The sequence below is a fragment of the Lycium ferocissimum genome, chromosome 10 (assembly GCF_029784015.1).
Source record: "Lycium ferocissimum isolate CSIRO_LF1 chromosome 10, AGI_CSIRO_Lferr_CH_V1, whole genome shotgun sequence".
In the NCBI taxonomy this organism is placed as follows: Eukaryota; Viridiplantae; Streptophyta; class Magnoliopsida; order Solanales; family Solanaceae; genus Lycium; species Lycium ferocissimum.
In genome coordinates this window covers 27946073-27961745 of record NC_081351.1, presented here as the reverse complement: position 1 = coordinate 27961745, position 15673 = coordinate 27946073, and the positions used below count along the sequence as shown (strand labels likewise).

Sequence of the window (15673 nt, the reverse complement as noted above, 5' to 3'; positions counted from 1 at the left end):
GCTCCACAAGGCAGGTTTTGAGGAAGCCGCCGGGGTTGCTCTTTCAGTTTTTGGGTTTTTAAATTTTAAGTCCCGGTCTATTTTCTGCTCTAAGTAATGATGTTACAGTATAATTGGTGAACTGCCTTTGCAGCAAGTATTTTCGCATATGGGCAGACAAGTAGTGGAAAAACGTATACTATGTCTGGAATCACCGAATACACATTAGCAGATATATATGATCATATAACCGGGGTGTGTGACACTTTCCTATTCTCCTATGTAATTCGTAAATTTTGTATGGAACTCAAGAGTGTCTAATGCTTAAGGTGCCTTTTTCTTTTTAATTTTTTTAGAATGATGACCGAGAATTTACACTTAAATTCTCTGCCATGGAGATATACAATGAAGTTGTTAGAGACCTTCTAACACTGGAAGATACTCCACTTAGACTCCTCGATGATCCAGAGGTGAATATATGTTTTAAGCATGATCAAGTTTTGTATTATTCACCGACGATATTTTATGCAAGTAATTGTACTCTTTTTCTTTCACAGAGAGGGACTGTAGTTGAAAAACTTACGGAGGTAACATTGAAGGACTGGAACCATCTAAAGGAACTGCTCTCAGTATGTGAAGGTAAAAGGCTGAGACTGCTATATTTGTAGTGTTCCTGAAAGATAACATATGATATAACTTCAATTGTTACTATTTTTGCAGCTCAAAGGAAAATAGGAGAAACTGCTCTCAACGAAGTGAGCTCAAGATCTCACCAGATTCTGCGTTTGGTCAGTGCTTTTGTTACAAGGTTGCTTATGCATCATAATATAAAGGAAATATATCATTTTCTTGACTTGACCAATAAATGATCCATTTTGCAGACAGTTGAAAGTACCGCTAAGAAAATTGTTGGCATTCACAATTCAAGCACTCTGACAGCTGCAGTGGTGAGGAAAATTACCTCTTCACGGGCATCACTTGGAAGAATCATTAAAATAAGTGATAGAAAGTATTTTGTTTTCTTTCCTGCAGAATTTTGTTGATCTTGCGGGAAGTGAGCGTGCTTCTCAAACCTTATCTGCAAATGTCAGACTGAAAGAAGGCAGCCACATTAATCGCAGTTTGCTGACCCTTGGAACTGTTATTCGCAAATTAAGGTTGCCACATAACTACAGTTTGCTGAGCTTCAACTTTATGTTTGATTTGGCTTCTTCTATAGAACGCTAAAAGGCTATTTCGATAAACCTTGTTCATTAATATATTTTTATACTTTCATCAGCAAAAAAGGAAATGGACATGTTCCTTTCAGAGACTCGAAGCTGACACGCATACTACAGAATTCCTTGGGAGGCAATGCCAGAACAGCCATCATTTGCACCATGAGTCCCGCACATAGCCATGTTGAGCAATCGAGGAACACTCTATTGTTTGCAACATGTGCCAAGAATGTCATTACCAATGCAAAAGTTAATGTGGTAATGTCAGAGAAGGCACTAGTGAAACAATTACGAAAAGAACTAGCTAGGCTGGAGGCTGAGCTAAGGAATTTATCGGCACTTGCTGCCGCAGGTGGATCTGCAGAGGCACTGAAAGAAAAGGAAGCTCTTATAGAAAAGGTAGCAACTGTGACTTAACCTTCACAAATATCTAATATTCTGGGAAGATCCTACAATATCTTTTTCATGCATTGTTCTTCAACCTAATTTTTATCTCTTACGGCTTCTCCATCATGCCTGTAAGACACGGCAAGATATTGTTCCAAAACTTTACATCTCAATGATGATTTCTCTTTTGGTTTGCGTGATTGAGGCATTGATGATCTCAAATCATACAGTTAGGCGCAGGACTTTAGTATTTGTCATGGATGCCAATTGAAATTCACTGTATCATATATATATATATATATAGATATTCAATTGCTTGAACTTCGAACTAAGTATAGTGGCTTTCGTTCAAGACAAAACATCCATAACCTAGTCCCTTTTTGTATGATGATACAGATGAGCAGAGAAATAAGGGAGTTAACCGAGCAGCGTGATCTTGCTCAATCTCGTGTTCACAATTTGGCAAGTTCAGGTTCATGGGTATGTAGTTGGTCTCGAAAGAGCTCATAAACTATTCAACTCATAATATATCAGAGATCTTAATCTATTCTCTCTCCTGTAGACTGAACTGAGTAGTGTTTCATCTCCTGATAAAGCCCAATGGCTGGATGACTATGCACCATCAGAAGTATCAGAATGTATATATCCTTTTCGTCCTGATGGAATATCCGAAGGCCTTAATTCTAACAAGCTAGGTGAACAGATTCCTGAACCTCCAGAAGATCAGTATCTCTGTGATGACACCTCCCCAAGGCTGTTTATCGAGAAGTATTTCGGACCAGATCCATGTAAGGGATGGGAAAACATTGCTCAAAGAACTGTTCAGAATTTAGAAGATAACTGCAAGGAAGTTCAATGCGTTGAAGTGGATTCTAACACGAAGAGTACAAGCTCTGACAAAAATTCATCACCTCGAAAGGGAGATCAGGAGTCAGGTTTCGTTGACATCGATCATAATGATGAAGAACCAAAGCAGACTAGCAATGAACAATCTTCTTCTTCCGACTCAGATTCTTCTTCTGACTCAAATAACTTACCAAGGAGGAGCAGAAGCAGTGAAGCAATAATGATTAACGTGCCAGTACTGAAAGAGTCTGAAGTAGCAAAGGGAAATGGGGACATATCAAGTGAATCTGAGGAAGAGTTATCTATTAAAAAGATTGATCTTGAGGAGAAGCCTGAGTTATCTATTAAAAAGATTGATCTTGAGGAGAAGCCTTCTCAGCCGGAGCTTTCTGCTAATAGTGTTAAGGTGTTAACAAAAGAACCCAGCAATCATTGTTTTACGATCGAAGTGAAACTCAAAATGTCAGGTGAAGATAGTGAGAAGATTTGTGCTGAGGAAATCAAGAAGTCAGGTGAAGATAGCGAAAAAATTCCTGCTGAGGGTGAGGTTGCCAAAACCGTGCCTGAGAAGAAATCAGGGGATAATTCGGTAAGTATCTAACTTGCTGCTTGAGATTAATACCTAGAATTGTACATCCTCCTTAACGCAAAACATTCTTAAATTAATACCCGATCAATACATACTTTGATAAGTTTGTAAAGAGATCATAATTAATCACTCCCTCCATCTCAAATTATTTGTCGTGATTTCTAAAAATAGTTGTCTCAAATTATTTTCCATTTTAAAAGTTCAAGATAAGTTAATTATTTTTTCCCTATTTTACCTTTAGCTGTAATTGTTCTTGAAGACTACAAACACCTTAAGATGGCACATAAATGAGTAAATATTTAATGAAGAGAGATTATATCTTAAGACATAAATAAGGCTAAAAGAGTTAAAAACCTCCTAAGTATTTTTTTCTTAAGGGGAAAAGAGAAACACGACAAATAATTTGAGACGGAGGGAGTAGAATAAGTTTAAGATGGTCCAAGTCGTCTGCGAACTGTTCAGGTCGGGTTAATTCTTTCAACATCAACTTGCATTCTTCACTTATTAAAGAACTAATTGTCTCTTGCTAGGTCCAGGATAATGAGCCAAGTTCCAAGGATTTGGGTAACTTTATTGGTGATTCCTTGAATTCAGAAAATGAATTAGAGCTATCTCCTTCCAGACAGTCAACAGAATTTGAAAAACAAAGGCAAGAGATAATAGAACTATGGGATGCATGCAATGTGCCCCTGGTTCACAGAACATATTTTTTCCTACTCTTCAAAGGGGATCCAACCGACTCAGTTTACATGGAGGTGGAGCTTAGAAGGCTTTCCTACCTGAAGAATGCATTCTCTCTAGGAGCTAAAGTGGTGAAAGACGGTCAAATTTTCTCACAAGCAGCAAGGTACTCGTTATACCTTTTTATTTCCTGCAGCTTTTGGAGATTTCTTGCATGGGCTGCAATGTCTTGAGTTCCTGTCCCACTTTCACAAGCAATGAGACAGCATAATTACTCATTTAATATAGGGAAAAGGGTCATTGTCTTCTACTACCCGAAATATCTTAATTTTACTCTCTTTTATACTTGGGATCATTCATATCTTTCCTTAGCAGTTTGTCTCGTATTTGCCTTTGATGATAACAGAGCTCCAACGTGGAGTGTAAAAGTAGAGGGGTAAATTTGGACCTTTTTCCTAAGTATTTTGACACGTGGAGTCCACCCAGTCCACGCTTTGTATAGTCAAGGGCAAATACGAGACAATTTGCTAACGGAAAGGATGTGAATGATCCAAAACTATAACGGAGAGTAAAGTTAAGATATTTCGTGTAGTAGAAGGGTTGATCTGGACGTTTTCCCTTTAATATATTGCAACCATGTAAATTTCCTCTATATGAAAGTGATGAAAATTGATGCAAAAGTACTCTTATCCCTTTGAACAGTTTAAGTGCTCTGAATCGCGAGAAGGAGATGCTGAGCAAGCTGCTTCTTAAGAAGTTTTCCTCAAAGGAGAGAGACAACTTATACGAGAAATGGGGCATCGGTCTAAAAACTAAAAGGAGAAGACTCCAACTTTGCCATAAGTTATGGAAAGATACCAAAGACATGGATCACATTAAGGAAAGTGCAGCACTCATCTCAAAATTAGTTGGATTCGAAGCACAAAACGAAGTCCCAAAAGAGATGTTTGAACTCAACTTCTCACCAGGGCCAAAAAATCTCAGGTCTTTCAGCTGGAAACCAAGAAAAGCCTAATGTGATCTAAAGCAAAAGATTGTTAAGGATTATTTGAGGCATTGTAGTAGCTTCAAAATGAATTGACTCCCCTAATTCATGTAAATGTTAGAAGTTTAACCTCCCCCTAGTATCTAAATATACACAAAAGGTGTCCCATACTTACACTTAATGCACCTCTCCTACTCGTTGCACGAGTTTTATCAATGTACATTATGTAAATTCAATCCACAACCTCGAGATCTCAAGTTCAGACAGTCATCCTTGTATTATATAGATATAAGTGGAAGATATATTACAGCTTATATGTATGTAAAATAAGATACTCAAAATCATTGGGACCGCATAGGAAAATTGTCTTCAAAAGGCATCATATCTGCAGTTTTTTTGTTCTGGTTGGAATATAAACCCACATAACCTTCTTTTCCTTTTCTCCCTTATTTGTTTGATTTTCCGTACTCCTCAGCGTATTATAATTTTAACTGACTAACATATTTGATATTACTTATAAAATGTGTGGTTCAATAACTAAAAATCTAGTGAAGTAAAATATTATGTCATATATAATGCCTAGTTTTTATTACGTCGCATATAATGCCTAGTTTTAATCAACCTTTTGGTACCTTTTCTTTTGAACGTCAGCATCTCTCCATGAATTTTAATATTTTAGTCCATTATAGTGTTGTTTCTTTATATTTAAAAATAAAAATATTAAACAGTAAAAATTTGTGAGGCTTAAGCCCCGTGAATAGGAGCTTATGCTAACTCCGTGATTTAAGAAAAAACGTTCTACACTTCGGCTTCTCAGAAAAGCGGACAAAATAGGAACTTATACTTCACCACTAATCTGGCAACCCCTTGGGTTTCAGTATAGCATTCAACTCAAGACAAATATTGGTCATTTTTGTGACTACACTTGGAAACTCTATGACCCAAACAAGGTACATTACATTGACCCAAACAAGGTACATTACATTGGGCAATTCGCAGAATTGCCCTTCTTTTGGGGTGGTCTTTAAATTTTGCCCCTCATATTTGAAATCTTTAAAATTTGCCTTTCTTCGCTAACACCCATAGGTTTCGGTTCGAACCCACGCGTAGGCAAAATTTTAAAAAAAAATTCGCAAGACGAGTTTAAATTTCGCTATCTGGGACCGGCATACTTTTGTTAAGGAATTACCAAAGTTATGCGGACCGGCATACTTATGCCTTGTGGGCGACTTGGCATAAGTATCTGATCCAGCATAACTTTGATAATTCCTTCACAAAGTTATGCGGTCGGCATAAAAGTTTATGGATAAAGTGGATCCATGCCTACTATGACAAAGAGTAGGATTTGACCAATTTAACGGTGCTTGGCGGACATATTGGATGGTTAGACAAATTATTGGTTCTTGGAGAATCCCGGAGCAAGTGCATACTTCTTCTCAACCTGGAAAAAGCTTGATTCGAACTAAATTCTTGCAATTATTAGGTAATCCCGAAAGAGTCAACGAAAATTTATGGTGTTTCAACATGCCACTCGACCAAAATATATTTCACAATGTGATTGTGCTTACATGGAAGACTACGACTGCTAATAGGATCATACAATGGGGCTTGAGTGTAGAACCAATTTGTGTTATGTGCAAGTGTTGTGATGAAGAAAGTTTGCCCATTAAAGTATGCCCCCACCGCATAACTTTGTGAAGGAATTATCAAAGTTATGCTGGACCGGCATACTTATGCCTTATGGGCGGACTTGGCGTAAGTATCTTGGATCCGGCATAACTTTGATAATTCCTTCAAAAGTTATCTGGTCCCAAGATAAAAGTTTATGGATAAAGTGGATCCATGCCTACTATGTCAAAGAGTAGGATTTGACCAATTTAACGATTGCTTGCGGACATATTGGATGGTTAGACAAATTATTGGTTCTTGGAGAATCCTGGAACAAGTGCATACTTCTTCTCAACCTGGAAAAAGCTTGATTCGAACTAAATTCTTGCAATTATTAGGTAATCTGAGAAAGAGTCAACCGAAAATTTATGGTGTTTCAACATGCCACTCTCGACCAAAATATATTTCACAATGTGATTGTGCTTACATGGAAGACTGCTGACTGCTAATAGGATCATACAATGGGGCTTGAGTGTAGAACCAATTTGTGTTATGTGCAAGTGTTGTGATGAAGAAAGTTTGCCCATTAAAAGGTATGCCCCCACTTAGCATAACTTTGTGAAGAAATTATCAAAGTTATGCGGACCCGCATACTTATGCCAAGTCCGCCCATAAGGTATGAGTATGCCGGTTCGGCATAAAATTTGTAATTCCTTAACAAAAGTATGCGGGTCCCATACACGCGATTCAACCCTTGTCTTGCGATTTTTTTTTTTAATTTTTGCTTGAGCGAGGGTTCGAACTCAGAACCTGCGCGAAGGGCAAAAATTAAAGACCAAAGAATATGAGGGGCATAATTTAAAGACCACAAATATGAGGGGCAAAATTTAAAGACCACCCCAAAAGAAGGGCACTCCGCGCAAAAAATTGCATTACATTAGCCAAAACTAACCATTTACCCAACTTTGACAGTAAAGCAAAATAAACAAAAAAGGTGCACTTTACACGAAACTTTTGTCAACATATACATCCATTATCGTGATTTAAGAACGGCTCCTTCCACAATTTTCCAACCGGAGTTTGCCCAGGACATGTCGTACCTAGTTGTATATGTAGTACTGTATGAGTCATTGTGCTCCGGATGGGCTACATCAGTTAAACTTGCTGATTCCTCAAGAGTAGCTTCCACAGTAGCACGTCGGCCATCAGCTGAAACAGTCACACTATCAATGGCAAGGTTTAAAAGCTTGTACTCCCAAAACCAACCATGCTGGGCAATTTCTGTTGCACGGTCTGTCCAAATCTTCAGCATCTGACCATCCAAAACCTGGCATTTTGAAAAATATTGTCAGGCAAAATGCAAAGATGACACGAGAAATTGCAAAGAGCCAGAGGTGGATAAACTGCGTTTGGACAACAGTAAACAACAAAAAAGATGCTGCGTAGTTCCTCATGGAGCCACTAAACAATTATTTGTCTACTAAGAAAACTTTCACTTGCACTGCAAATAACTCCTGTGGAACAGCTAAATTCTACCAGAAATCATTTGGCTCTTACAAATAGTTGTGCTTATGGTATTTGTTAAAAAGATAATATCATAACATTGTATGGAAACTGAAGTAGAGCAGCTAACACACAATCCCATCCCTTCCTTTGGCAGGAAGTACAGTCCATTCAGAATTATGTCCTTAATTTTGGTGCATTAGATATTTCAAAATGCTTCGATTTGATTTCAGTGGCAATATAGTTTCGACATGAACAAAACTTAGAATAATTCTGGTTATCTAGTCCAGTACTAAACTGTAAGCACAACAATTGCAGATCTTTTTTGATAATGACCAACCCCAATTCTAAACTATATGTTGCTTCAACGAAAAACGAACATATCTATGTTCCACCCATAGAGGTTAGTGGTAGAGGTAGGAACCACTGATCATTGACGCCAATTTGTAGACTGCGCATCCCAGTGATAAAAGTCTAAAACAAGGAGATCTATAAGAGAAGATTCTTGAGCCAGATTATGACCAAATGGAGTTCAGAACAAACTCAATCAGATGCACATACTACTTGGCGTGCCAAACCATAACTCATCATTTCTCTTCTTTTTTTTCTCGAAAGAGAGAAAAGACGAGTTATAGTTTGGCATGCCAAGTAGTATCTCAATTTCTTCTAACATTTGGAGACTCATAATTCTTTTGCACAGCAAAAGGCGTTACTACTTCCTATTAGAGTTTTTCTGAAGAGAAAATTCAGTCCTTTTAACAGACATTTTACGAGGAGGCCGCAATACTAAATATAGACATTTGTGTTGTACTTGTTCTCTCATTTAGTAATTGATCTTCTGAAGGTTTTTCCTACTCTTCATTTTGGATGGTTTTTTATATGTCCCATAATATTATTCACAAATATAAGTTTGGGGTGACCTATGGGTATATTTAGAATTGTACTAATTGTGTGTTCCTATACATGTTATCCTCTAGTTTGCAGACTCCCCCATCTCTCGTGCGATGCTATAGTTGGTGCATGTGTCAGTTAGCAGTCGCAACTTGTATAGATAATGTCATAGATTGCTGGAGTCCTCCTTGCTGAGAACGAATCTGTTCAGCTTATTGGCTAAAGTTGATTGGGATTTCAGGAAAAGCCTAAGACAGATGGAAAGAAAGATGGTAAAGTTTGATTAAGGCAGGAGTGGCGAACTACGTTTTTCAGTGAGCGGTATCTAATGGAGTGTGGCTACTGTCAAGTGGTTCTCAAGGCTTTCAGGTCTTAGTGTCCTTTCATGTCATACTAGTGAAATGTAAGTCAACACTATAAAAAGAATAGGCATTACATATTCATACCTCTGACAATTTGTTGAGACAGTGATCAGTTCCAAGCGACTGGGATTTGATATTCTGCCACTTCCTAACTATACTTTCTGCAAGCCTTGCATCCATTCTAGGAACGTCAAGAGGGTTTTCAACTAGTGAGGCATCTGCAGTTGGAGATGAAAATTTTGATATCCAGAAAAAAGCGAAGGTTGTAGGAAGAAAGCAGAACTGAGCCCCCTTACTCAATTTAAAAGAAGTCCACAATTAAGAAGTTATAATAATAACATGATAATAGAAGAAGATAATTTTTATTTTTATAATATAGCTTTACAGCAATCACTTGTAACAAATTACAAAGAAGATCCTTTCCCTCCAGTCCACGTTGTTGACTGAAGCAGCAGAGAGAAAAGAAAAGGAGAGTGGCATCATGGGTCATATTTGGCCAATGGATCAGTGAGTCGTACCCACATTGATGACATCCGAGGCAATGGCTGAATTAGTAGCATTATGTTGAACTGACGACCCATGTCTAACGGAAGAAAGCTTCAACCCAACCAAAGTCAAGAATCCGACTGCCACTCCAGCACACATAATTTTCACACTTGCATCTTTTATTTTGTCGGTTATCGAATCTTGCTCCTGATATTCAGAACTGATTCTGCCAGGATCCTCAACTGACATGATGAAATTATTTTGATCGCGAAGCTCTCCAGGATCCTCAAATGGCTTAGCCATATCAAATCCGTTCATCTCATTATCGCCATATCGTCTTACACTGCCTTCCCCATCACCAGCAGGAAAAACTTTCTGTAATGCCTGAATTGCACTAGCCTTAACACTATCAAGCACAGCTGTAGCTTCAGCTCCAATCCTTGCAATAGCTGCAGCAGCAGCTAAAGGTGAAGCACCACCACCTTCCAGCCTTTCCAAATATCTTAAAACAGTAGGGTCATCATAATAGTCTCCGAGCCTGAAAGTGATATCTTCTGTCTCTCTAAATCTGGGAAAGACCACTTCCATCAACCAGGTCTCCAAAAGCTTACATAGTCCAGGGAGCAGATCATTTTCATTGTCATCCTTCGAGTGTTCTGCAATAAAAGTCACAATAGATGGATCTCTATAGGGCGAGTTCTCACTGTCTAGGCCCAACCATGAGCGACATTCATCGACTTCTCCAACGAGCAGTGAACAAAGGCCCCTCTCCAAAGCAAAGTCTATTTCACGGTTTTCTCTAACAGTGTAGACAGACACAGAACTGCCGTAAGCTGTTACTTTGGTCTGCTGAAGCTGCTGAAAAAGGTTATCAGCATCTTGGATGAGATGAGGTTTTTTTCCAACAAAAGCTTGAGCAACAAGTGCAAGCGCCACTCCATAAACTTCAAAGCTTTCAGCAGGAATGTTACTTGGCGTTGCGACGAAGAGGTCCACCTTTCAATAAAAAAGGGAAATGAAGAAAAGGAGTTAAGGGAACAGTTACAAAGAAATCAAAATATTTGAAATAAAGTTAACCCAACCTGCTCAGCAGCTGTCATCCGTAGGAAGGCCTCATTCATGAAATCTTCTCGTGTGAACCCCCCAGAAATTGCAGCTGCTCCTCCTCCTCCAACAGCCCACAAAATATTGCGCACACCTTGAAGACCCTCAGCTCTTTTCATTCGGTATTCATCACCAAGAGGAAAAGCTAGAATTTCAAGTACATAGCGTGGATTTATCTCTTCTAATGTCTCATCTATCTGGGATTGAAGATCAAGGGCAAGATTGCTTGCACCTTCTTCCTGGAAAATTGAGGCAGAAAGTTCCTCATTATTTGCTCCACTGTAAGCTTACAATTCGCCCCAGAAAAGGCATGCATCAAAGCAGACGAGAGGAAAAGAAAAACACACACACACCCCACAGACAAAAATTACAAAACAAACAAACAGAGATTTAGAGCCCGTTTGGATTGGCTTATAAGTTGGTCAAACCAGCTTATAAGCCATTTTTAATTTATTTGGGTGTTTGGCAAAAATAGAAAACAGCTTAAATTAAGTTAAAAAGTGCTTAAAATAAGCCAAAATCAAGAAGTTGCTCAACCCCAACTTTTTTTTTTTTTTTTTTTGGCTTAAAAGCCATTTTGGTTTGACCAACAACTTTACCCTTTTATCCCTTATATTTTCTGTTAATTCCAATATTACCCTTACTTCTAAAAATCCTTTAAGCACTTTTATCCAAACACGTAATTGCTTATTTATAAAATAACTTTCAGCACTTAAAAGTACTTTAAGCACTTATGCTTAAAAGACACTTTTTTTCAGCAAATCCAAACGGGCTCGTAATCTTAAGTGCTTGCCCATGAATCAAATCTACGACTATGGAATACCAAGAAGAACATTAGATTCATTTTTAGGTAAATCAGAATGAAGAGTGAGGAATCAGTACAACAGTGAAACCTCCTCCACCACTAACCGTACAAACCTCAAACAAATTTCTTCGCTATAGGGCATAAATTATAGAAAACAGCTATTGCCATGTGCGTTCCCTTTTATATAGAATTTCAGATGTACCATGACATTCACTTTAACTGAGTCATATCATCAGAAGTCACTATACCTGCAACAGTTTAAGCGCTCTTTCAAGCAGTTCACAACCTTTAACAAAATCAGGAGGTGAAAGTGCCATGGCATCTCGCGAATGATCAACATATGCGAGTGCCATAGCCAAGACCACATCTTGCTTGAATGACTTCGGCAACCTCTCTTTCAGCAAGCTTTCTCCAACCTGAAGAACTACTTCAGTCTCACCAGCTTCTTGCAAAACACACAATGCTCCAGGAATCTGTAAAAGCCATAACATTCTTTAAATTCTTTGCATCCCAATAAAACTTTTGTAGTGTTTAACTGAATTTGCATCCCAATAAAACTTTTGTAGTGTTTAACTTTATGACCAACCCACGTACAAATTTTATTACAGTACAAGTTAGTTAACAAGTAATTGCCAGTAGTAAGTGTAGATTGGTAATTTGGAAAATAGGTAAGTAACAAGCTACAACAGGTTAAATTACACTACTGTCCAAAATCTTTTTCTTTCACTTATATAACTCAAACAAAAACGTTAACAATTATCTCTACCTATAGTAAGTGCGGATTGGTAATCTGGAAAATAAGGTAAGCAACAAGCTATAACCGATTAAACTGCATTGACAATGTTGCTCTCACTGTATATAATTTTATGACCGAGAAATTTGTTTGGGTCCAACCTGTAAGACCAACCGCAAACTTTCAAAACTCAGGGATACTGAGCCCGTCCCTCTACCCTTCTCCACTATTATACTAAGCTTAGTTCACATGCATATTGCTTGAATCTGTGACCTAAGTCACAAGTCCCTCAACCTTTGCCACTTGAACTAAGCCTTGGGGCACTCTCACTGTAGATAACTTAAAACTGCAGACTTTTACAATTTATCTACTGCTACTGCAATTGGTAATCTGGAAAATAAGATAAGTAACATGCTACAATTTTTAGCTAAATTATACTAATAGTGTAAAATGACTTTACAATGTCGGTGTATATAATTAAACCCAAGCACCTAAGAATAACCTATGTACATAACTTAAAAAGTGTATATAACTTAAACGCAAGCATCTATAAAATTAACCTGGCTTACTTGGCGAGCCTATGTTAACACAATAAACTAAATACCAAACCTAGATCCAAGTCAACCACAAATGAAAGCATCACAAATCAAACTCATATAGCGGTTTTCAATTAGCTATAAGATTATTCAATTAACAATGTGAATAGTAAAACAAATACTCCCTCCGTTTCAATTTATATGAACCCATTTGACTGGACACGACATTTAAGAAAGAGGGAAGACTTTTGAAACTTGTGGTTCAAAATAAGCCTTGAAAATTTGTGTGGCTGTAAATCATTCATAAAGTGAATTTGTTTCCAAATTAGGAAAGAAGTCATTCATTTTGGCACGGACTAAAAAGAAAATAGGTTCAAACAAATTGAAACAGAGGGAGTAAGTAATTGAAGGGGAAATGATACTTTATCCCAGGGGACAGGAGTTAGAATAGTATCGAACTCATGCTGAGCGAGGCCTTGATTGTACTCTCTACGAGAGGTAGAGTCAGCGAGGGTTTCACAAGCAGCTTGAAGAATCTGTCGTCGCCCAATCAATGCCTCCTGACTGTAGCCGTACTGCGGCGGCTTTGTAATTCTAGCATCGTAGGATCTTCTGATACCTGTTATGATTTTTTGCAAATAGCACGGTAAAAAATATGATGAAAAATTGTCTCTTGTGAATTTCATTAATCATACGCCTTTATATAAACACATAAACAAAGTAGTACACTCCTCCTACAGCAAAAAATATCAGACTCTTACTAAAACTAAGGCCCCCTTTGGCAATGGATAGTTTTCACTTTTTTCCGAAATATTCCGGCAAACTGTTTGGACATAGAATTGTTACGATTTTTTGGAATTCAACTTCAGGAATTTTCCAAATTCAAAAAACTCCAAAAAGCTAATTTTTCACAAATTTCACTCCAAACCACTCACAAAAATTCAAAAACAACTCCAATTTGTATTCTACGTCCAAACACAACTCCAAATTCCAAATATCATTTTCAACTTGAAAACAAATACTACTTCTTTCCGAATTTCACAATTCTTAAAAGTAACTGAATATATTCTACTACATCAACTAGTATTAGACTTCTCCTACAACTAAATACTAACTAATCGTTCTAGAAAACTGTAGCAGTAACAGATACAAAATCATAGGCCTTTATATAGACACATAAACAAAGTAGTACATTCCTCCTACAACAAAAGTATTAGACTCTTACTAAAACTAAGAACCTAAATATATGCTACTAAATCAACTATTAGAACTTGTCGTACAACTAATTATTCTAGTAAACAGTAGCAATAACAAATGCAATTAAATGGAAGAATAGCTACCGTCAGCGAGGAAGTGAGGTTCAGCACCAAGCACTTTATAAAAGTCTATCGGCATTGAAATGTGACGGTCTGGAGGAGAGAGTTGAGGAGGAATAGTAGTTGTACTGGAGGTTGAATTTTGGAAATCGGGCGAGTCATTATTGGAAGGAAGGAATTGGAAGTCGGCGAGGAGACGATCCGCCCATTTGCTGGCGGAGAAATTAGTTGCTCCGCCGCTAACGGCATTGAGTCTAGGCGGTGGCTTCTTAGTGGGTGGTTGAAATGGTGCTGAAAGGCCGAAGCTTAGGTGTGTTAATGCTGCCTCCATTGTTAAGGGGATGTAGACCAGTACAAACTTCAAAATGTGCTCATAATTTGATTGTTTTTTAGACCTCTTTCAGATATTTTTTGTTCTTACTCTTTTTAAGTCTTAAGGCTGCGTATGGGCTGATTCTTTTAATCTGGGCTAGGCATTTTTTGTTGGGCTTGCGAGCTGGAACTTATGGGCAATTTGCACGATTCTCCTTATTCGGGGGTGCTTTTTAATTTTTGTCCTCAAATTGCCGGTCTTTAATTTTTTGTCCTTTGCTTAAAATATATACCAAAGTTACATGGAAAAGTATTATGTTCCAAATGTCCATCTCAATTAAAAAAAAAATTCACAAGACAGAGTTTCGTTGAAAAATTAGGCCTATTCGGGCAAAAGTCCAAGGTCTAACTTTTGTAGAATTCCAGTAGAGTTAAAAAAAAAAAATTGCAAACCACTCTCTTAAGGTTAAGGCAAATTTTGTCTTATAAGACAAACTTTTCACAATAGTGACTAATACAAGTTAGAAAATTTTTATTTTCTTTTTGGATGAATAAAATAGCGGGGGCAAAGTTTAAATTTTATATGCCCCCCTCAGGAACTTTTAGTTATGTTTAACTAAAAAGTAACCCAGATATTTTCGACCTTTACTTTTTCTTAAAGATTGTATGTTTGGATCCTAAGACACACTCCTAGGACTAAAAATTAAAGACGGGGTTCGAACCCTTTCTTTTCCAAGCAAAGGACAATCCGTGCAAAAAATGGGATCTTGAGTGGCAAAATTTAAAGACCACCCCATAGAAGGGCAATCCGTGCAAAAAAATCATTTAAATGATCATATGGGTCTAAGGCCTCATTTGTTTTCGTTAAGATTAAGGTTCTAGGTTCGAACCCACCAATTAAGAAAAAAAATTCGCAAGACGTACATCCAATTCGGGCAAAAGTCTAAGGTCTAACTTTGTAGAATTAAGATGTTCTCTTAAGGTTAAGGCAAATTCTGTCTTATAAGGCAGACTTTTCACAAAGGCTTACCTTGTGAAATTTTTTATTTTCTTATTGAGCGGGGGTTTGAACCCAGAACCTAGAGATATTTTTCGACCATACGAAAAATCACCGAATGATTAAAAATGGGATCTTGTTTTTCAATGATCATATGGGTCGTGCATAGTGTATTTATTCAAACATAATAAATATACAATTCAAATTAAAAAGTAACTAAGTAGTAGAAAATAAATACAAATTTGATTAAAAAAAAATTATTTAACAAAAAAAAAAAACCATTTATGTTCACTCGTAATGGTGGAGATGTTTTTGTAGTCGTACTAGATGGTGAGT

At 37.4% G+C, this 15673-nt stretch overlaps 2 protein-coding genes across 3 annotated transcripts; one reads left to right on the top strand and one right to left on the bottom strand.

Moving 5' to 3' along the window:
- The first annotated feature begins 124 nt into the window (after positions 1-124).
- On the top strand, positions 125-5162 carry LOC132033157 (kinesin-like protein KIN-7F). The gene is made up of 11 exons (XM_059423045.1): positions 125-234; positions 336-449; positions 537-618; positions 700-767; positions 861-926; positions 1012-1136; positions 1259-1595; positions 1980-2063; positions 2146-3018; positions 3549-3865; positions 4402-5162. Exons 1-11 carry the CDS (start codon positions 181-183, stop codon positions 4712-4714), a joined length of 2433 nt encoding a protein of 810 aa, XP_059279028.1. The 5' UTR covers positions 125-180; the 3' UTR covers positions 4715-5162.
- Positions 5163-5528: 366 nt separating this feature from the next.
- LOC132033162 (protein ACCUMULATION AND REPLICATION OF CHLOROPLASTS 6, chloroplastic) lies at positions 5529-14361 on the bottom strand. 2 transcript variants are annotated; one of them, XR_009408667.1, is made up of 8 exons: positions 14053-14361; positions 13135-13331; positions 11692-11916; positions 10617-10877; positions 9567-10530; positions 9133-9266; positions 7232-7619; positions 5529-5646 (listed from the first exon to the last, which is right to left on the bottom strand). XR_009408667.1 is itself a non-coding variant. In XM_059423049.1 (7 exons), exons 1-7 carry the CDS (start codon positions 14357-14359, stop codon positions 7326-7328), a joined length of 2382 nt encoding a protein of 793 aa, XP_059279032.1. In that variant the 5' UTR covers positions 14360-14361; the 3' UTR covers positions 7214-7325. The 2 variants fall into 2 exon arrangements, 1 of the variants encoding a protein (XP_059279032.1); XM_059423049.1 differs by lacking the exon at positions 5529-5646 and having other exon boundaries at positions 7214-7619.
- Between the last annotated feature and the right edge of the window lie 1312 nt (positions 14362-15673).

Excerpts from the sequence above, each read along its gene's own strand:
- LOC132033157 (XM_059423045.1), top strand. The coding sequence starts at position 181 with ATGTCTGGAATCACCGAATACACATTAGCAGATATATATGATCATATA. Across the intron at positions 927-1,011 it reads GCACTCTGACAGCTGCAGTG|AATTTTGTTGATCTTGCGGG; the intron begins GTGAGGAAAATT and ends TCTTTCCTGCAG. Across the intron at positions 3,866-4,401 it reads ATTTTCTCACAAGCAGCAAG|TTTAAGTGCTCTGAATCGCG; the intron begins GTACTCGTTATA and ends CCCTTTGAACAG.
- LOC132033162 (XM_059423049.1), bottom strand. The coding sequence starts at position 14,359 with ATGGAGGCAGCATTAACACACCTAAGCTTCGGCCTTTCAGCACCATTT. Across the intron at positions 10,878-11,691 it reads GAGCGCTTAAACTGTTGCAG|GAAGAAGGTGCAAGCAATCT; the intron begins GTATAGTGACTT and ends TCAATTTTCCAG. Across the intron at positions 7,620-9,132 it reads GTCTCAACAAATTGTCAGAG|GTTTTGGATGGTCAGATGCT; the intron begins GTATGAATATGT and ends TCAAAATGCCAG.